Here is a 21406-nt window from a genome sequence, read left to right as displayed (position 1 = left end):
AGGTTTGCTCTGGCTGCTCCACTTCCTATCCAGCTCCCTGTTTACGTGCCTGGGAAAGCAGCAGAGGATGGCTCTAGTGCTTGGGCCTGACCTCCTGCACCTACATGGGAGACCCGGAAGAAGCTCCTGGCTTACACCTGGCCCAGTCCTAGCCATTGTGGCTATTTAGGGAGTGAACCAGCGGATGGAAGACCTCTCTTTCCACCCCCCCAACTCTGCCTTTCAAATAAATAAATCTTAAAAATACATAAAATCATAGTTCTACAATCAATGGACTTGAAATTCTGTAAAATAAAGACACAATACAATTAAACCCTTCCTTGGTCCTAAGCTCTTTGCCTCCAGATCCTTAAAAGCTAGGATTTCTTTTTTGTTGGGGAAAAAAAAGTAAAATATGAGAAAATAAAGTAGCCATGACACTGTGGGTGTTTTCACATTTGTCAAAAAGGTTTCCATTCTGTAGATGTTCATGGCAGACTGAGGGCCCCCAATCTGGGGAGTGGGGTTCAGAGTCAGAACAAGAGTTAAAACCCCAGCTCTTCCATAGGCTTGTTATTTATATCTCTAAGCCTCAGTGTTCTCCTCTGTAAAATGAGGGATTATTGTGACAATGAAGTAATGTTCAAGAAGAGCAAACACAACACTTCTTCACCCCACTTCCCAGTTCAAGCTGGCTTGGGTGGTCTGCAATGGGGAGTCATTTTACTGACTCCTCACCATGTACACTGGGCTTTCTCGCAGACCATCTTTTAAAAAAATAATAAAAGATTTATTTATTTGAAAGAGTTAGAGATAGGCAAAGACAGAGGCAGAGAGAGGTCTTCCATCCGCTGGTTCACTCCCAGATGGCTGCAATGGCTGGAGCTGCGCCAATCCAAAGCCAGGAGCCAGGACTTTCTTTGGGGTCTCCCACGTGGATGCAGGGGCTCAAGCACTTGGGCCATCCTCCACTGCTTTCCCAGGCCACAGCAGAGAGCTGGATGGGAAGCGGAGCAGCCAGGTCTTGAACCAGTGCTCATATGGGATGCCGGCGCTTCAGGCAGTGGCTTTACCCACTACCCCCCAGCACTGGCGCCTGCCACAGACCAACTTTCTGGGAAGGGAAATCAGTACTTGAACCCACAGGCTCTACCTCCAGACCTTTCCCTGTGCCCGGCTCTAGCGCACAAGCAGCACAGGGCTTGGATGAGAGGAATTCTGAGCACTGATTCTGTGACAACAGCTGACTGTAAGAGTCCAGGGTGAGGGTCTTGGCCGGTGTGGCTGGAGACCCTGCCAGCAGAGGGGAAGCCATGGATAACTCATTAGGCACAATCAGGATTCCTGATTCTCTGCTCTCTGCAGGCAGTTTCCATATCAGATTAGCCACATCATACCATGTCCCCCAAAATGCTGTTGAATAAAGAAATGCAGATAACAAACTGATCTCTACCTGATGTGGGCAACATTTATGTTAAATTCTCCATTCTCTTAGTCATATTAACATTTCAGAGATTTTTTAAAGCTGTTAATTCTCCACCATCCCCATTAATTCAATGTCCATCAAGCATTCAGTCATCATCCACTATTAATGGGAGGTGCCAAGGATTACACACATAATCCATCAGAGCATTAAACAAAATCCCAGCTTATGCCCCGCTGTGGAGCACACAACACTTCTCAGGTAGCATTACTAGCTGTGTTCTTTATACCGATTTTCTAATTTGCATTCTCAGAGCACAAACTTATTTAGCCATCAATGTGGGCAGACTGGGCCAGTGGCATAGGAAGCCACACTGGAATTAACAATGGAGCAAAGAGATGAAAACTGGGAACACAGTATCACGGAGGCAGCCGGGGTTGGACAGGTCGCTGTAATGAAATCTCACAACTCCTCCATTTCATCCTCAAGGAAGATGCAGATTTGTCCCGTTTTCCCAGAGAGGGCTCCTAGAACGATGTGAGGAAGTAGCTCCTTGTAAGGACCCTGGACCAGGTCACACAGACAAAATACCAGCCAGGCAGGGTCAGGCACAAGCCAGGCACCCAGCAACCACCAGCGTGCTCACCCTGTTTCTGATCTGGGCCGACCTCCTGGGCAGCCATGGCAGGGGAGGAAGGGTTTGGAGGAGTGAGGGCCCAGGGCCTGCTAGCTGGAGACTCGGTGTCTCCTGCACATGGTTCTCCTGACCCTGTCCACGAAAGGCAAACAAGAATGAAGTGACGGCGGGCACCTCCACTGAAGCAAAACAGGTTACAGGAAGAGAGTACGCTCAGAAACAAATCCAACAGGGAGGCCAAAGTTCACCAGAAAGGCAAGACCAGTCCAAGAGAGTGGAGCTTAGCCCACAGGACTGGATAAAGGTCACTCGTGCATTTCTGATCTCTAAGCCAGGAGAAGCATTTGCAGGTAGGCAGGAGACCCGCTTTTTATTCATTAATTTCCTTGGGAAAAATAACTCCTCTGGGTCATGGCCGACAGGTCAGGGACTGGGGTTTGACAGGTGACCTCCTGAAACACTTCAGTACTTTTTTTTTTTAAAGAAAAATAAGGTTAACACACTCGGGGTCAATGAAGACTGAACAACTCTCCAGAGAGTTAATATTTGAAAACTTTATTTTCTCAAATGAGCACCAACACAGATTGGAAGTAGGACAGGAACGATGCACTTTAATACTGGATCTCTATGTACAAATACAGGCAAAGGTGAGGACGGGCTATTTGGAAACAATCACCTTTGTTACTGAAGCAAAGTGACCAGGAAAATGCCACCAAAAAAGACATAAACAAAGAGAACCCACGGCCAACACACAGAGTTTGTAAACACAGGCGTCCACAGGCGAAGTCTGCGCCAAAGGCCGGCCTCTGCGGGCGCTGCGCAGACGTGCGGGCAGAGGACATGGCGGTGCCGAGGGAGTCGCTGGTCTCTTCGTGGCTCTAGCTTTGACTGCCGCCGTTTCCTGGCTGTGTTTTCATTTGAAAAAACCAAACATCTCTTTCCTCTACCTGGCAGATGATGTGCGTGCTTTCTCTTTGGAAGCAGATTCCTTAAAAGCATGTACGTTGATTGTGTTCCAGATTTGACTTCCCAGACTCTCTGCCTGAACCTGAGGCAATCTGACCTGAAGAAAACGAACCAACTGCCCAACCCCACCAAAAAAAAGAAAAAAATAAACACTGTTTACCTACAAGGTATGGATATGGTTTTATTGATGTTCTTTTAGACATGATGTGGCTCCTACAACAACCGCAGTCCTGGGACAGTGATTGACACACGCCCATCACAGGAAGAAGCGTGCATTTGACAGATCTGACTCTGCTTCACCTTCACAACCAGATTTCCTTTCCTGTCTGAAAGTTGAGTGCACACATTAAAAAGGAGCAAACCGGCGGGAGCTCCACGCTCAGGAGAACAGATCCCCCAGGTCCGTGCCGTTGGTCCGCTCAGAAACAAGAACAACGGAGAGAAAGCGAGGAGAAGCCTTCTGCGCCCGAGGTGTAAACTGTATAGTGTCCCCAATAAAAATGAAACAGGAGGCACAATCCAAAGTGCTTTTGCGCACGTACACACACACACACACACACACACATTAAAAAACAAGATTCCAATTTATTGGAAATTCTTCCAAGAAGAGGAATCACTCTACGTTATTACTACTAAATTTAATTGATTTTACTTGTTTTCTTTTCTAGCCAATATTGGAGCAAGAAAACATTTCGATTCCCAGTCTGGTTGCATACTGCAGAGTCTGTTCTATGGCGAAAACATGCAGAGTGCACTTCCGTAAAGCCTCGGTCCAGATTAAAGTGATGAGCGTTGTTGCAAGTTGTTTTAAAGTATATTGGTGATCACTGCTTCCCTTAAAATATACTTCAAGAAATGCAGAGGAAATCATAGAATTTAAAAATGAAAATAAAAAGTGCTCTCAGGGGATCTGAGAAAACAGCACCAAATATATTATTTAAAAAATTAAATATTATTTACAAAAGTATATTTCACAAGCAACTTTTATATATATATATATATGTATGTATATATCTCCACTTGAAGATCTTTTTCTAAAGGGGACACCTCTTTCACACACACTGATCCAACAGGAAAGAGTTAGGCGATTTACACGGCCTTCCTGTCGCTGGAGCTGGGGCAGCGCTCACTCAGGGCCAGCTGGTGACCATGGGCTTCAGGTCTGGCTGTGTTTGATCCAGAACAAATCAAACCCATCAGCGGCCTGAGACTGCTCTGCCGGGGAGGTCTGGGTGTACTCCAGGGTGGCCAAGGCCCTACGACCTAGGGTGGCACGGGGGAGACGGAGCCACAGGGTCTGCTGGCTGCACTGCAGTTTGCAATGAAGGCAGCTGCTGGCTGAGGTTTAGAACTTCAAGCCTTTCCCTCTCTCGCTTCTCCCTTTCCCCTTCCCTACTCCCCACACCCCGAGCTCTGTCAGCCAACTCCAATTCCCTGGACCTACCTGGGGTGAACGGATGAGGTCTTTGGTTATGCTCTGAGTTGATAATTTGGTGAGGAAATTAAAGAAGAACTGACTGAGGCCATACATGGATGGCTCTCCACAGCTCAGCTGTGGCCTCTCCAATACCAACAGTGTTAGATAGACAAGCCATAAACGCAGTTAAAGTTATAAGAAGCACTTTTGGTTTCACTGACACGAAGGGAAGCCTCATGAGCTCCTCCTACCCTCCCTCCCCCCAGTTCTGGAAAAACCAACACTCAAACCTCTCACAACAGTGTGTGGCACCCACTGGGTGCCTAATGGATAGTAATTGGAAAAAAACTAGAACCCAGGTCTGGACTGGAGCCTGCTCTGATCCATGTAACAGTCAAAGGCCCCATCTCTAAGGAATACCAGTAGCACGGTGGCCTCCTTCTCTGCCCCCTGGAAATCCTGGGGCAGCCCACATCCAGATTCTCCGTATCCGCACATCTCATTTTTAGCAAGGGCATTCCCTGAGGAAGGCTTTATTCAAAATGCATAAACGATGGCCACTTCCGCCAGGAGGGACAGAGAGGGGATATCCATGGTTTCCGGCTGGCAAGCCTACTTAGGAATGTGAAAGTTGAAAATGTTTTTTCATTGGGAACTTGGGCCTAAGTTCCTAAAGGATATGTTCCTAAAGGAAGTGTTTTGCTGGGAACAGAAATAAAATAACACTTCCGAAACTCAGTCTGCCGTGCAGTAAAGTGGGGGGAACAATTTCATCACCCAGGGCTACTGAAAGCACTGGAAAATTCTGGAAAAGAAGGTTTGGAGAACAAAATTCAATCCCTAAGAACCCTTTGCCGTACAGAAGGGGTGCACTGCTAACCATGGTGCTGCCCTGCTCCCTGTCCGTGCCTAGCTCAGCTTTCCTATTCTGCAGTCAGCATGTGGAGACACAGAAACGCATCTCCACCACAGACTCCCTCCCTCCCTCTGGAAATCGGGCTCTGTTGCAGATGCAATACTGAAAATGTACTGGGTTCGCTGTTTTGATTTTGGTTAACCAATTTCAGAGATTCTTCCTTCCATTCATTCTTTTATCAGACTTACAAGGGGCCCTTTCCTACAGGATCAGCCTACGTGGAGACGGAGATGCTGAGAATTACCTAACACAAGTGTGTCCTGACAATAAGATTTTCAGTCTACAGAAGGGAACTCGCTCAGTTAGCTGTGTTTCGGCCATGTGCCCTGCACTGGCTGAACTGCTGTCCAACAGACTTCACAGTGTTAGTTACGCGTAACAGCAGTCTTTCCGGGATGTCTTCTCCACTTCCCTAATATAATAAAGACTGGGTGGGAAGTAGGGGAGGCAGGGAGGCGGACACTGGCATCTATACCCCTCCCCCAAGGCTGGACCACACCAACAGGCAACATTCAGGTCCAAGAACAAGGGGCAAGTGAGGAATCTACCAGCCAGGTCACCACTAAACCAAGGCCTTGAGGCTTTGCCCTTCACAGTCCACAGTGACGGAACTGGGGAAAATACCAGAAACTTTATGACCAAAGAATTGCTGATTCCACTGACATCACTGCGTATGCAAAGAGGAAAGGGGCACCACCTAACCTGCACTGGCTCGGATCTCAACCACTCCTCCTTTCTGTCCCTGCCCAACCCCCTTGCTTGCCATATTACACTTATTAAGGGTCAGCAACAAGGTCAGACTGATAGAATTGCTAACAACTGCTTCTATTTTTATTTTTCTGGCTCAATATCTGAGCTATTTCTCCAGGAGCTCCCAACTGCAGATTCTCTTTGTTCCCTGCTCTCCCCGATTACTCATTTTACCTGGCTCCTGGCCAGAGTCTTCGGGATAGCTGGATCTCGTGCCCACTGCAAATGGCCTTCCCCTCTTCTCTCACTTACAGTGGCCAAGGCTGCGAGGAGAGTGACTCGGGGCTGAGACAGACTTCGGCGTGTCACCACCACCCACACGAGCTTCACCCAGGTCACTCACTGCTTTCAGGGCATCCCGAATTCAGCGCTTGCCCTGGCAGCCAGAATTATCAGGGCCACTGCTTGTGCTCTTTTGCTAACCTGGCACATTTGGGGTCAGGAACAGAAACCTCTGATCAGAGAGAACGCAGTCATGAGGTATGTTTTTTTCTCTTTGTCCTTTTAGACAAATCGATCATTTCAAGCCCATTACCAGGTCTCTGGGAGCAGTGTAATTGTAGTCCTAACTCCACCCTCCACCCACCACCCCCAGGACCCTCAGGGTTCCCCCTTGTCCCTCTCCCTCACTCCCCGAGCCTCTGCACTCCAGACAACAGGCCCTTAGGCAGCTCGTGTATGGGCCCCCGCGCCCTTGTCAGGGTGGGCTGCTGCCCCACGGTCAGGGATCTGTTCCTTTCGTTGTCTTGTTTTCAGCCAACACTAGAACAGAGAGAAGCCAGGATCAACTCACAAACAGATACGAAGCAAAGAGACAGAGACAGCGATTTAGAGGCCAGTCACCGGAAAGATGGTGTCAGGGTGGGAGGATGCCCCAGGTGGCAAGGCCCCTAAATGGATGGAACCAAGTGTTCAGTCACTCTCTCACGCTTGGGTAGAATGTTCGGTTGGATGGCGTTCACGTGGACACTGGGCTGGGTGGATGCGGTCTGATCAGTCCCAGCCATTGTCCTTGATCATGTGCGCTAGTTCAATGATGTATTTGCCTTCTTTATATTTCTGGCTGCTTTCAAAAGCATGTTCCTAGGAAACACAGAGGAGAGGACACAAAGTGAGTGAAGACAACAGGGCGACTTGTTCCGCACGGAAGCAGAAGCACTGCAGGTGACAGGCGTCGGGCCCACTGAGCTCGGGTCCCAGTTTCACTCGGCTTCAGCGAGAATTCCCACCACCTAAGCAATCTACGTCCCCTTTGCTTAACTGTGGGTATCTGAGGCAGCTCGGACCTCCTCAGTATCACAGCAGAACTGCTTCAGGACCTCTGTTTCTTTAAGTCTGCTTCCACCGCACCATCTCAGAAGGTTCTTTCCCACCTGCCTTGCGTGCCAGCAGTCCGATTCCCCACTCCACCCCCTGCTGCTGTATTTTTCTCCCGCAGTACTTATCACTTTCCAACATACACGGTAATTCGCATTTTTATTTTGTTTATTGTCTGTCTCCCAGGACTACAATATAAACTTTAAGGAAGTTGGAGATTTTTGTGTTTTGTTCACCGGTGTGTTCCTGGAAGCTGGCCAGGCACATAATACACCTTCAAGAAATACTTGCTGGGCCGGCGCCGTGGCTCAATAGGCTAATCCTCCACCTTGCGGCGCCGGCACACCGGGTTCTAGTCCCGGTCGGGGCGCCGGATTCTGTCCCGGTTGCCCCTCTTCCAGGCCAGCTCTCTGCTATGGCCAGGGAGTGCAGTGGAGGATGGCCCAGGTGCTTGGGCCCTGCACCCCATGGGAGACCAGGATAAGCACCTGGCTCCTGGCTCCTGCCATCGGATCAGCGCGGTGCGCCGGCTGCAGCGGCGGCCATTGGAGGGTGAACCAACGGCAAAGGAAGACCTTTCTCTCTCTGTCTCTCTCTCTCACTGTCCACTCTGCCTGTCAAAAATAAAAAAAAAAAAAAAAAGAAAAAGAAATACTTGCTGAATGAACCAGCACACACACACATAAATATTCTTAGGGGACCTTCCCTTCAGAGGCGACTGGTAGTCTGCCCAGTGGACGTATTCACAAAGTCTAGGTGTCATTCCTGCTGTGTTCTAGAAACACAGGGAAGTCTGGATATAATTTTGAACTGCTCTTGTTAGGCTTAGAGAAAAGACATCTAGTGGGAGAAACAAAGTACTGTGAGGCCAAAGAGGTCATTTTATTTTCAATTTCCTTGCCTTTTCTCTGGCCAATGGGTCAAGCCTGTTTTTCTTCCCCTCTCTCCAGGGAGACATAAGCCGTAAAAATTCCAGGCTAGAGAACATGGCAGCCCTGAAGCCCCACCCGCTTCCCAGCCTCCAGAGGCAAGAGTCCACACAAAGCACCTGGCAGGTTACCTGGCTACTCTTACACAGCACCGCGAACGCTCCCAGCTAATATGCCCCACATGAAGAAGTCCTGCAGAGGTTCGGGGTGGAGGGCTACTTATTGCAGAGACAGGGACTTCGGAAATGCTTGGGGCCGCTGTAAAAATGGAGTCCCTGCGTGACTAAGCTCAATGTGTGGGGGAACCTACAGCTGGTAGGTTCTGGGCAGTATTTGTATGAACTGTGTTTTCTAGGACTTGGGGGCTTTGGGTTTCAGAACAAAAGTACAAACTTGGGTCTCTTGTCAAAAGAGCAATCATTTCCCAGCATGGAAAGGGGCGAGGAGGGAGGAGGGGAATTGGGAGAAATCAGGCAAATATGCCCCATACCCGAGAGCTGTGGGCTCAGAAGTGATCTCCCTGACACTGTATTATTCATTTCCATGCTCAGTGTGCATTTGCAAGTGTGTAGAGTATAAGTGTAGAGTGTAAGAACAAACAAAAAAAAAGAAGAAGGAGAAGGAGAAAAAAAGGAAGGCGGCTGGTTCACCAGCTCCTGAGCCCCATAGGCACTCCCATTATGTCAGAGCTGGAAGGGTCCAAGGACGAGCACTGGGTCTGGAGCGTATAGAAACCTCTTACTGAACCCACATCTCCTGCTACCCAGCACGGGGATTTTTCTGCTCACTTATAAAACTGGAAGACTTGATCGTACTTTGCAGCATTATTGTGAGTCAGAAGAAAGATTGGAATGAACCAATGAAGTACTGAGCATAGCACAGAAGAAGTGACCAAGAAATATTAGTGTGGGGGATAGAGTTCGGAGGCACGTGGTGCAGTGGGTTAAGCCACCACTTGTGACACTGGCATCTCGTAACAGAGAGCCAGCTCTGTCCCAGCTGCTTGGCTTCAGATCCAGCTTTCCGCTAATGTGCTTGCACAGGTACAAGAAGATGGCCCAAGTATTTGGGCCCCTGCTATCCATATGGGAGACCAGGATAGAGTTCCTGGCTCCTGGCTTCCGCCTGGCCCAGCTCTGGCTGTTGCAGACATTCAGAGAGTGAACCAGTGGATAGAAGTGTTCTCATACTCTCTCTCTCTCTCTCTTGCTCTACCATTCAAATAAAGATAAGTCAACTTTTTGAGGCCATAATCATCTAGCATAAGGCTCATGGCTTTTCCCTCCATAGCCCTCTACCAACCAGACTTCTTCATACTTACGTATTTCCAGCCCAGAGTGGTTTTGCAGTTTTCACAGTAAATGTCTGCGACCGCATGCAGTCCCGTTAGCAGCACGCGCTCTTCTGCAGGCCCGCAGCCCACATTGACTCTGTGCCAAGGGACAGAGAGGGAGCTTTAGCTGCGAGTACATGCATCACCAGTCATTCAAGTTGAGCTTCCAATAAGAATTAACAGGGCAAGGCTGCCCCAAGGGAAGCCAACACTGAGAAGAATGTGGTTTAAAACTGAAATCAGCAACAGTCCCCAACAGCCAGCCACACGGAAGCAGCTCAATCGGAATAAATTTCAGATCTGCAAGTTCTGATTCTGTGGGACTACTACAATAGTCATGGTAGAGACAATCCTTAAGATTTTTCTAACAAATGATTTCAATCTTGTGACTTATGGGGACCAACTGGCAACTGCACTGTGAAGTCCACAGCAGGGCGCAGAGGTCCTCGAAGCTCGCTGAGGCCAGAAGCGTGGAGTCAAATGCGACAGCACAGTGTCACCCTATCACCAGCGTGATGGTACCCAGGAGCTGAATGTGCTGTTCTGTATCAGAGAGCTGCTCGTGTCAAGCAGAACGGGCTGGGTTTCCAGGTCTACAGCTCATCAGGCTGCATACCCTCCTCTCCCAGGGAAGGGGCTGTAACCCTGTGCCCAGGGAGAGAGGACAGGGTAGCCCGCGCATCCGCAGCAGGGGAAAGACTCGAGTTGGGCCTCCCCGCCACCTTTTAGTCGACCTTGGTGTCCTGTGTTCAGCCTCGTTCCCCTCCCAAGGGCTCATCTCAGCCCTGGCTGTCAGGTCTTCACACCCATGCCTTCTCAGGAGCTCTTGGCTTCCTCCCAGCGAGGCTGCGCCTCTCTGATGTGCCCACTGAGAACAGTCAGAGACGCTGCCAGAAACAATTCCTCCAAGATAAGCGTCCACCAACTGTGCAGCGTAACGCTCCACAGGGTCTCAACCGGGGCAGGGCAAGCGGGTGCCTTCCCTTATTTAATTATCATTACGGGTTGCTTCTCCCCATCCCTCCAAATTTGCACCAAGCAATGCAGGTACCGCTTAGAGACACTCACACTGAATTAAAAAGGTATGCTCGTCCTTGACTTCCCTGGAACGACTGAAATGCAAGAAAACAAATCAATCGTTAGATATCCACAGCCACTGCACCCACCATTTGGGAAACCAACCCCATAATCCCCGCAAGTGTGACCTTCCAGCACTGACAAGGCAAAAGGAAGCACGCAGCCAGCTCGCCGTCTAGCTGCCAGATGGCATGGGGGGAGGAGGAGAGGGTGGGGCAAACAGAGCTGTAGAGCTCAAGCCAGCCCACACCGGGGCTGTTTTCATCAGCCCAGGTAAGATCGAGGGAGGGAAAAAAAATTTTAAAATACACCCAAGCCCCACTGGGTCACTGAAAACTCTGTCCCTCCTCCTGACATTGCCTGACACAATTAATCCACCTGAGATAATTAATTGGCAATGGCTTCTCCCGGTCCCACTTGATTTCAGCCATCTGTGCTGGCCTCAGCTCTCCCAGCTGGCCTGGGCATGCACACAGGGCACGGTCTGTCCAGCTCTACTGAAGGCTGCAAAGAATCCCCAACCCAAGAACTAATTACCAAGCCCACACGCATCCCCACCCTGCTTTCTCGTAGAGTCTCACGGCCACCATGATGGTTACAACCCCCACCGCCCGCAGTGGGAATCCAATGGCTCTCCTTTGGAGGTGTAAGGAACTTGATCTCTATGTTACAGGAATGCTCATTAAGCAGCAAATCCATTTTAACTCTCAGCTTCAATCTGAGCTGCTCTTCTAGCCTCATAGTGGCAGGGAACAGGACAGACAGGGGCGTGAGCTGGTCAGGCAATTTGGCGTTCACTTCCATGGACACGGGCCCCATCCATGTTTTCCTCCTCTGGTCACACCATCACGTCTGGCTGACATGAGCCAGCCATGTTCTGCATTACTGCCTGCATCTTTGCAGTGTGGTCTGACAATCAATCATATTCTGGATTGAAACATCCCATCCTGTCCTGAAAACCATTCTAAAAATAAACAAGGGACTCTCCCATGACTTCCGTTATTCAGTGGCTGAAGAATCTGGGGGTGACCAGTTAGCAGATGACCAGAGGGAGGAAGGGTGAGTGCCAGATCTTGGTGCAGGAGACGGCCACTGTGTCCAATGTGCAGGACTTCAGGGATCAGCGCCACCAGCCAGGAAGAGCAAAATTCCTCACTTGTGGAAAAACAGCCTCTGGAGCAGCTATGTTGCTGGTTGTCTCCTACATCCTGGTGCACCAGGTCCCTTCACTCCCAAGTACAGCTGCAAGGACCAAGTAGACGCTCCCCTGCTGCTGCCCACACTAAACCCAACTCTGCATTTTTGCGTCCTGAAACATTCCTGGGGAGCACAGGAGCGCCCAGGCCACAACTAAGCAGCTCTGAGCACCACAGCTCCAAAACCTGGAATCTGGTACCCCGGAAACAGGCATAACTATTACATGTCAATCAAAGAAATGTTTAAGCAAATGGAAAAAAATGAAACCCCAAAGCCCAGAACCTGGAAGTCTGTGCCAAGCATTTGGATGAAACAAGGACCCAGGCCTAGGTGTGACAGGACTGTTGGTTCAACCTTTATAATACTGCATGAGTCCTGACAGCTGAATATACATGTGAAATCGTCACCACCATCAAGCTGTCCCAGCTGCCACATGCAATGCTGCCTCACGCCCCTCTGAATCCAGCCTTCCCTCCTCTCTTCTTCTTCCCCATCACGGGTCCACAGGCAACCACTGCTCTATCACTGGTATTTTCTAGAATTTTTTTTTGTAAAGGAAACCATGCAGTATATAGTGCTTTTGCCCAGCGTCTTTCATTCATGTTTTCACATGTCAATAGTGCATTCCTTCTTTACTGCTGAGTAGTATTCCATTCTGTGGATATACCACAGCTCATTTCCTTTTGGTTTAACAAGGAATTTGGACTTATTGACCTCCAAGTCCCCCACTAGCTTCAAAATTATATTCTCTCATGATTCCATGATTTTAAATTTTGAGTAATCTAGAGAGTCATCCTCTAAAGAAACATTTGCCAAGATGTTAAAGTTCAGAGCTTGGAAGAAGGTGGCTATGGAAAAACAAGCCCTAGAAGAAAGCAGACAAGAAAGGAACACGGACCCACAGAGCTTCCCCATTGGTGGCAGGGAGAGACCTTAAGGATGTGCCCGGGGCCGACGCTGTGGCTCAGCGGGTTAATGCCCTGGCCTGAAGCTCCAGCATCCCATATGGGTGCCGGTTCGAGTCCTGGCTGCTGCTCTTCTGATCCAGGTCTCTGCTATGGCCTGGGAAAGCAGAAGATGGCCCAAGTGCTTAGGCCCCTGCACCCGCGTGGGAGACCCAGAAGAGGCTCCTGGCTTCGGATAGGCGCAGCTCCGGCTGTTGCGGCCATCTGGAGAGTGAACCAGTGGATGGAAGACCTCTCTTCTCTCTCTGCCTATCCTCTCTCCATGTAACTCTCTTTCAAATAAATAAATAAATCTTTAAAAACAATAACAAAAAATGCTTTTAAAAAAAATAAGGATGTGCCCACTTCTTTCTCATAGATCATCCACCCAGACACAACTGGAAATGGAAGGAGAAAGGCAGCTCTTTAAGACGTCCAGGGCAGGATCCCCAGAAGGTGTGCAGGACAATCCCCCAAAGGTGGGGAGAATACTAGAAATTTCATTTATTTTTATCTTTAGGGGAAAAAAAGTTCCACTAGACACTGCAGTTTGTGGACTGTCACGGAGCCCCTTCCTGACCTGGTAATGGGACATGTGTGTACAGGTATCTAGAAGGAAGGGTAGGACTCCCACTGGGTGGGAGGCAGGCTGGGGTGATAGTGGTACTCCTCTGCCTTTGCTTTCAGCATGCTGTGAATCCTGTGCTTTCTGTGCTACTGGGTGTTAATAATGGGGCTGATTCTTAGAAACCAAGATTTCTAAACAGCAGGTTCTTGCAATGCTTTGTGATAGGATATAGCACCATGAAGAGGTTTGCTGATAGCAAAGTGTCTGAGGCTCCCACTACAGAGAGCAAGTGACACTGGCAATGTTTTCATTTTGTTTTTTGCTTAAAAATGATATGCTTGGAGCCAGCATTGTGATGCAGTGGGTTAAGCCGCTGCTTGTGATGCCAGCACCCCATATCAGAGTCCCTGATGCTCTGTTTCCTATCCAGTTTCCTGCTAATGTGCCTGGAAAGACAGTGAATGGGAGCCCAAGTACTTGGGTCCCTGCCACTCATGTGGAGACCAGGATAGAGTTCTGGGCTTCTGGCTTCAGCCTGGTCCAGCTCTGGCTGTTGCACCCATTTGGGGACTGAACCAGTGGATAAAAGTTTTTCTTTCAAAAAAAGGATATGCTTGTACAAAAATTGATTCAAAGTACATGATATTTAGAAGAAGATTTAGGGGGGCTGGCATTGTGGCACACTGTGCTAAGCTGCCATCTGCAACACCAGCATCCCATATGAGCCCTGGTTCAAGTCCCAGTTGTTCTGCTTCTAATCCAGCTCTCCACTAATGTGCAGAAGATGGCCCAAATGCTTGGGCCCCTGCCACTCACATGGGAGATCTAGATGGAGTTCCAGGCTCCTGGCTTGGGCCTGGCCCAGCTCCAGCCATTACAGCCACTTTGGAGAGTGAGCCAGCAGATGGAAGATGGTTCTATCTGTTTCTTCCTCTCTGTATAACTCTGCCTTTCAAATAAATACATAAACCTTAAAAAAAAAAAAAGCAGCAAATTTTGGAGAAAATCTTTGTGACCTATGTTAGAGAAATAATCTATAAAAGAACAAACTGATAAACTGAGCTTTATCAACCTACTATACTTTAAGAAAAAAATTTTTTTCAACTAAAAACCCAACAGCTGACAAGAATGCTTAACAACCAGAGCTCTCTCACATTGCAAAATGGGACAGCTACCTTGGAAAGGAGGTTGGAGATCCATTTACCCAAGTAAAATCAAACACCTATGTTCACACAAAAACCTATGAGAATATTTTTAGCAGCTTTATTCATAATCGCTCAACCTAAATGTCTCTCAGTTGGTGACTGGATAAACAGACTGGTCCCTCCACACAGTGCTCCTCTGTAATAAAAAGGACCACAGTACTGATACACAGGGCAACGTGGATGAATGGCTAAGAAGACCAGTGGCTGCCAGAGGTCATGGGCAAGACCTCCTGTGACTCTAAGAGGCAGCAAGGGAGATGGAACTGTTACAGTGGTGGCTCTATCTGTCAAAACTCATGGGACTGTATACCAAACAAGTGACTTTCACTGTACGTAAATTTTAAAATATATCTTTAAAAATTTAATAGATGAAAAACCATCTCTAAAACTTCCTATATCTGTTGTATACCCCTCTGCCTGTATAATTAGGAATTATAAGCAATTCCCTCATCTATTTAAAAACATTCCAAAAGCAATTTCTGAGGGGCCTGAACCACTGTTAAAAAACACTTTTCTTAAAAGTTTGCAAGAACAACTAATTGATTACATTTGCCTAAGGACACACTTTTTACATATTACTATATCTGAAATGATAAGCCTAGATTTTAAAAAAAAAGAACATATTTAACCACATAAAATTATACAAATGATCATTTTTTCATCATTTTATCTTTCATCCTATATATGCTTATAATGTACACATTACATATCAGTCAGTACAAACACATTCTGTAAGTACATACTATATATACATACACACACACACACACACACATATATTTGTGTATATGGTCAAGTATTTTACTCATGGAGGCATGTGCCTTTAAAAGCTTGCAGGCCTTGGGTCCACTGTCAGAGTACAGTGGGTTAAGGCACTGCTTGCCATGCCCACATCCCCTATTCAGGGACAGGCTCACGTCCTGGCTCCTCCACTTCCAATCCAGCTTCCTGCTAAAACCCATGCTGAAAGGCAGCAAATGAAGGCTCAAGTGCTTGGGCCCCTGCTACCCACGTGGGAGACCCATACGGAGTTCCTGGCTCCCGGCTTCAACCTGGCCCAGCCTTGGCTACGATGGGCATTTGGGGAGTGAGCCAGGGGATGGAAGATCTCCATCTTTGTCTCTGTCACTCCGCCTTTGAAGTAGATGAAAGTAAATTAAAAACAAAGAAAACAAAAACAAAAACGCTGGAGGACTGTGCTCTGGGGTCTCCAGGCTTCTTCAGGGCAGGGCCTCAGAGGAACTTCTCTCCCTGACACATCTGAGTTCCTCGAGAGAGTGGGGTGGGGGAGGGTGCATGCGTGCAGGAGAAAGGCCAGCCAGGCCCAGAGGCACCTCCCTGGCTGGGGCCCACATGGCTCCCCCAGGCCTGTCCTGAGAATAACTGGAAGAGGCCCACGCTCCGCAAAGGACGCCGGGCCTGGTCAGGGCTGTTCCGGCGGCAAGTCCTCTGTGAGCACCTTTGAGAGGCAGTGGCTACAAAGGGTTTCCTCAGCCTTGCAGGCAGGAGCCTGGAAGCTCTTTCACCATGGCTTCCACCCTGTGGCCCCTGCCAAGTCGACATTTATGACGAGAAAAACAGCCACTGGGCACAGCAGGCGGCTTGCAAACAGACAGACAAGAACAGCCCCGGCTGGGCCTTGCATCCTGTGGGGCCCGGCCCAGCCTGGTACAGCCTGGCACGGCTTGGTACTCCCCTGGGTGAGGGTGGTACCGGAGGTGGGGCCACTGGAAGGAAGTTAAGGAAGCAATTAGAACCAAGCAAACAGAGTGTCAGACCTGGGGATGCCAAGCCGACTGTCAGACACATTTGTTTGCTGTCATTACTGCCAGGCAACGAGGCAGCTCTCTCCCATGCTGTGTCTCAACCAAGGCTGGTGTGCAGGCCTCCAGGAAAGGTTTTCGTCTTGTTTTTGTGAACCACACAAAACTTCTCTTCTGTCCCTTAAAGTAGAGTAATGGTTCCAGGCCCAGCCCTTCCAATCAGCTCAAAGGAACGGAAAGGGCTCCGAGTTTCCTGTTTAGTAGCCAAAACCACTGAATCCTGGCCCCTTTGAAAGGCTGGAAGGCAGAAACTCCTTTGAAAAATAGGCAAACCACTGGAAAAAAAAATGAATACTTTCCATGGGAGGTGGCAACATGGGGAATGTGGGTGCCTCCCCCGTGGCAGTAAGTGTGGGGCCGCACCTCCGAGTGCCACTCACCGGAGCAGACTCCACCCAGCAGGAAGGGCCGGGGACCAGCACAGCCGTTCTCCACTGAGCCCACGCTCAGGATGCATGCAGCTGTCCACCTGCCTAACCAGCTATACCAGCTGGGAGCCCGATGACCTCACACAGATCTGGGCAAAGCAAGATGACCTCATCTCAGCTTCACAAGATGCAGGTTCAGATCCTGCCACACAGCTTCAACTTACTGGCTTTTCAACCTCGGTCCGGTCCGTAGCCCCTCTTAGCTTCCACAGATTTATCATCTGAAAAGGGAAACCAAGCCTATTTCCTAGGGCTGTTGGGGCACTAAGTGAAACAAGGCCAGTCAAGTGGAAGGGGACTTTCCTCCCGGCCTTTCAGAGTCTGGAAGAAAGAGTTGAAAAGAGCTGACTCTAACGTACCTGGATCTTCAAACTCCTTTTCTCTGGTGACCTTGGCCTCCCTCTTTCTCCTACTGTGTCAAAAGGCCAGGCTCCCCCTCTATGTAACTTAGCGTCTCCATAAGCACAAAAGGACAGGCCCAAAGCTGCGCATGCTGCTTCCCAGCTGTAATATTCTGGGAATCCACCATTTAAAAAAAAAAAAAGCCTTATTTATTTGAAAGGCAGAGTTACAGAGAGAGAGAGAGAGTTCTATTCACTGTTTCACTCCCCCAAATGGCTACAACAGCCAGGACTGGGCCTGGCTGAAGCCAGGAGCTTCATCCAGATTTCCCATGTGAGTGACAGGGGTCATTTTCCATTGCTTTCCCAGGCACATTAGCAAGGAGCTGGAATGGAAATGCAGCATCCAGGACTTTAAACAGTGCTCATATATGATATTGGCAATGCAGATGGCGGCTTCAGCTGCTATGCCACAACACTAGCCCTCCACCCCACTTTTGTAAAGCACCTGGTATGTCCTGCTCCAATCCATCATTCATACACCCAGTGTTATATGCCAGAGCTTCAAAGACAGACTGCCAGGGTAGGAGTCCTGGCTTTGCCATTTACTAGCAAGAATGTCACTAAATCATGCAAGCCAATCAGCTTCTCTGAGCTTCAATGTCTTTATTTGTAAAATAACACCAGATATGTACAAGAAATTAGACTCTGTGCATGAAAGTGCCTCATAAACTTTAAGACTCTGTATTTTTGTTGTTAGAAGCTGCTTCTGCTTTATAGCTATAAAAGTACTTATTCGTACAAAGGTGGAGCTTTTAAAAACTGAGATATAATTCACATTACCATCATCCTTTTAAAAGCATGCAATTCAGTGGTTCTTAGTATAGTCACAAGAGGGTGTAACTGTCACCACTATCTAATACTAGGACATTTCCACATTCCAAAAAGAAGACTAACACCTTTGGTCGTCACCCTGTTTCCCTTACCCCCAGCCTCTGGCAAGCACACATCTACTTTCTGCCTCTATGATTTGCTCAGGGCACTACAGTTATCAAGGAATGGTTGAAGGGGGCTGGAGTTGTTAATGGGTTGAGCTACCACCTGCAACATCTGACTCCCACCTGGGCACCAGCTAGAGTCTTGGCTGCTCTCGGCTCCCATCTGGCTCCCATCCAGCTCCCTGCCAAATGCGCCTGGGAAAGCAGTGGAGGATGGCCTGAGACCGTGGCCCCTGCACTCACATGGGAAACTCAGATGGTTCATCCTGGTCTAGTCCCAAGCTAGTGAAGTCAGCTGGGAAGTGAACTAGCAGATAGAAGATCTTTCTCTCTCCCTCTCATAAATAAACAACCAACCAACCAACCAATAAACAAGCAGTTGCAATGATGTATTTTTTTTTTATTTTATTTTATTTTTGACAGGCAGAGTGGACAGTGAGAGAGAGAGACAGAGAGAAAGGTCTTCCTTTGCCGTTGGTTCACCCTCCAATGGCTGCCGCGGCCGGCGCACTGCGGCCGGCGCACCGCGCTGATCCGATGGCAGGAGCCAGGAGCCAGGTGCTTTTCCTGGTCTCCCATGGGGTGCAGGGCCCAAGCACTGGGCCATCCTCCACTGCACTCCCTGGCCACAGCAGAGGGCTGGCCTGGAAGAGGGGCAACCGGGACAGAATCCGGCGCCCCGACCGGGACTAGAACCCGGTGTGCCGGCGCCGCAAGGTGGAGGATTAGCCTAGTGAGCCGCGGCGCCAGCCCGCAATGATGTATTTTTAAAATAATGATCTACTTCTAGGCATCTCAGAGAAAAGTAGCAGAAGCAGTTAGTGGAAACACAAAAGAAGATTAGTAAAACCTTTGCCACTGGGGTGTTGGCTAAAGGCCCCCAACTCCACAGACCTGGGATCAGATCTTTTCCATTCTCATTTTCCCCCTCTCCAAGATTAGGCCTGGTGAGGTTTCCTACTTAGGATCAAAGTAAGCCATAAGGCTCCATTCCAAAGGGTTGAAACCCAAGCAAAATAGCACTGGATCCTGCTTGGATTTTGCCCTTGAGGAAGCATATGGAGAAGTGAGAAGGGTGATAATAAAGAATGACGGAAACTTCCAGAATTAGAACCTGAGTGTGGCTTAAAGAAACTGTGAACATTTGTTTAGCTAAAGAAGAAAGAAGACCAAAGGGAATTTCTTCCACCTTCTTTGCAGTAAGAACAAGAGGAAATGGACTGGGTTGGAAATGAGAGAAACCTGTTAACTACAAAGGAAGAATTAACTCCCAGCCTGTGTGTGACCACACTGGGACACAGGTCACCAGGAAAGACGAGGCTAGAACAAAGTCATTTGCATCAGTTTATTATTTACAGAAAGCTTCTCATCATCTGTCTGGAAGCCTTGGAGGTGGGAATGAAAAGCCATGTGGGCCTCCTCAGGGCCCCTCCTACCCTGGCTTTGAGTTCTGGGAGGTCTCAATCCACCCTCACATTCCCTAAACAGATGGAGGGAGGGGCAGGGAAGGGACTGGCTCTCAAGGAGGAAATATCTGCTGTGTGCAGTCATAAAATTCCAAGGGCATGGGAGCATTCATGAAGTCTGGAACTGCAAGAAACAAAAGGTGGTGAGGGGGCCTGGGTGCCACATTTTATTGCTGAAAGGGGAGACTCCTGGATCTGAGTCACTATCTGATCAGCATATTCTAACCACCTTTCTGCTGGCAGACGTAAACCAGGCTGCTGGCAGGGATGAGCCCTGGGAACGGGACACGGGAATGGGACACAGAAAGATCCTGCGAAGCCTGCTCCTTCTGTGTCCTGTCTGCCACAGATGCCTGGGAGGTCCTGCACCCAGCCCTCACTCGCTGCTGCCTTCATTGTTCTGAGCCGCAAGGTCTCATCCACAAGGGAGAGAAATGCTCAATGCCCTCCAGAGGCACGCAGATGAATGTGTGTCTATCAAGCACAGGGCACTGAATAAAGGTCTGTCTCCTTTCACACTCCAGAGGCTTTTAGGATTTAAAATGGGAGCTACGAGACTAGTCTGGTGCATCGGGAACTATGGGGGACGCTGTCCTGCCAGAGCTCCTCTGCCATGGTTCTCCCCACAGTCCCCAGGGCCTCAGACAGAGCTTGGGCAGGGTGGCTATTCTATGCTCAACCAAAAGCAGGAGACGCCTCTTTTGTCTGCAGCAAAGGGTTAGGGCGGCAGACGCTGATGTAAACACACAGTCAGCGAGAAAGCAGCCGCTGTCGGCTCTCAGCATCCTGTATCCCTCTCTTCCCTTCGTGATAGAGAGGGTACGGAGCATGGCAAACAAGAATTCTCCAAAAGCAACAAGAAAGGAGGATGCCCGTAGTCAGATGTCTGCACCCTCTAGAACAAAGGTGACATGTCACCTGGCTGGTCTGACTTACAGATTGGGGTGGGGTGCAGTCAGGGTGTCATGGCAGCCAGCCATTAATAGCTGGACTCTTTGCAGTTCAAATATAAAACTAAGATTTTTAAGAGGGCTTAAATTTCCCTCAAAGCCAAAGGCCTTTGAGAACAATTCAGAGTTGCTAGAATGAAGACTATGCAAATTAACATGCTCAAAAAGAGCAAATATCATTTTCTTGACGTGTATTTCAGTCTGCATTCCTATTCCCAAAGCCAACTGAGCACTGGCTAATGAAAACATACTTACACTCCAAAGCTTGTCCGTGAAGCCCGTGGGCAAGACCCAGAGATCCACAAGGAAGTCCTCTGCTGCACAAGGCCGCAGAGAGCTCCCTCCAGGAGCAGGTGTTTAGGTTAGCAACTGAGACGCCTAGGTCCCACACTGAGTACCTGGGTTTGATTCCCACCCATAGCACCTGATGCCAGCTTCGTGTTTTTGCAGAGCCTGGTCTGCAAAAACTGCAGGAGTGAGGACTCCAGTTATTTGGTTCTGCCAGCCACTTGGGAGACCTGGATTCCGTCACCAGCTTCCAGCTTTAGCCCCAGGCCAGTCCCACAGCTGTGGGCATTTGAGGAGTCAATCAGTGGGTGGCAGTGTTCTTCTGTGTCTCTCAAATTAACAAAAAAGAAAAAAAAAAAAAACTTTTAATGAAGCTAAGTCACTCGCTAAGGCTGAAGCCACGTACCACAGACCAGATTGCTTTCTGAATGTCCTCTGACAGGCAATCACTATA

At 48.9% G+C, this 21406-nt stretch overlaps 1 protein-coding gene across 3 annotated transcripts in view; it reads right to left on the bottom strand.

Annotated features, from left to right (window-relative positions):
• Positions 1–2578: 2578 nt before the first annotated feature.
• Positions 2579–21406, bottom strand: part of YPEL2 (yippee like 2) — a 65410-nt gene continuing 46582 nt past the window's right edge. For all 3 annotated transcript variants that reach the window (XM_051824814.3, XM_089317306.1, XM_089317307.1), the window contains 3 exons: positions 10736–10779; positions 9656–9764; positions 2579–7171 (listed from right to left, as the gene is read on the bottom strand). In XM_051824814.3, coding sequence (XP_051680774.1) covers positions 7082–7171; positions 9656–9764; positions 10736–10779 — 243 coding nt within the window. In that variant the 3' untranslated portion in view covers positions 2579–7081. The remainder of the gene's footprint in view (positions 7172–9655; positions 9765–10735; positions 10780–21406) is intronic.

This window comes from Oryctolagus cuniculus, chromosome 17 (assembly GCF_051225735.1).
Source record: "Oryctolagus cuniculus isolate XC-2025 breed Fujian yellow rabbit chromosome 17, ASM5122573v1, whole genome shotgun sequence".
NCBI lineage: Eukaryota > Metazoa > Chordata > Mammalia > Lagomorpha > Leporidae > Oryctolagus > Oryctolagus cuniculus.
Note: the sequence above shows the minus strand (reverse complement) of the source record. Positions and strands in the feature narration are given on the sequence as shown.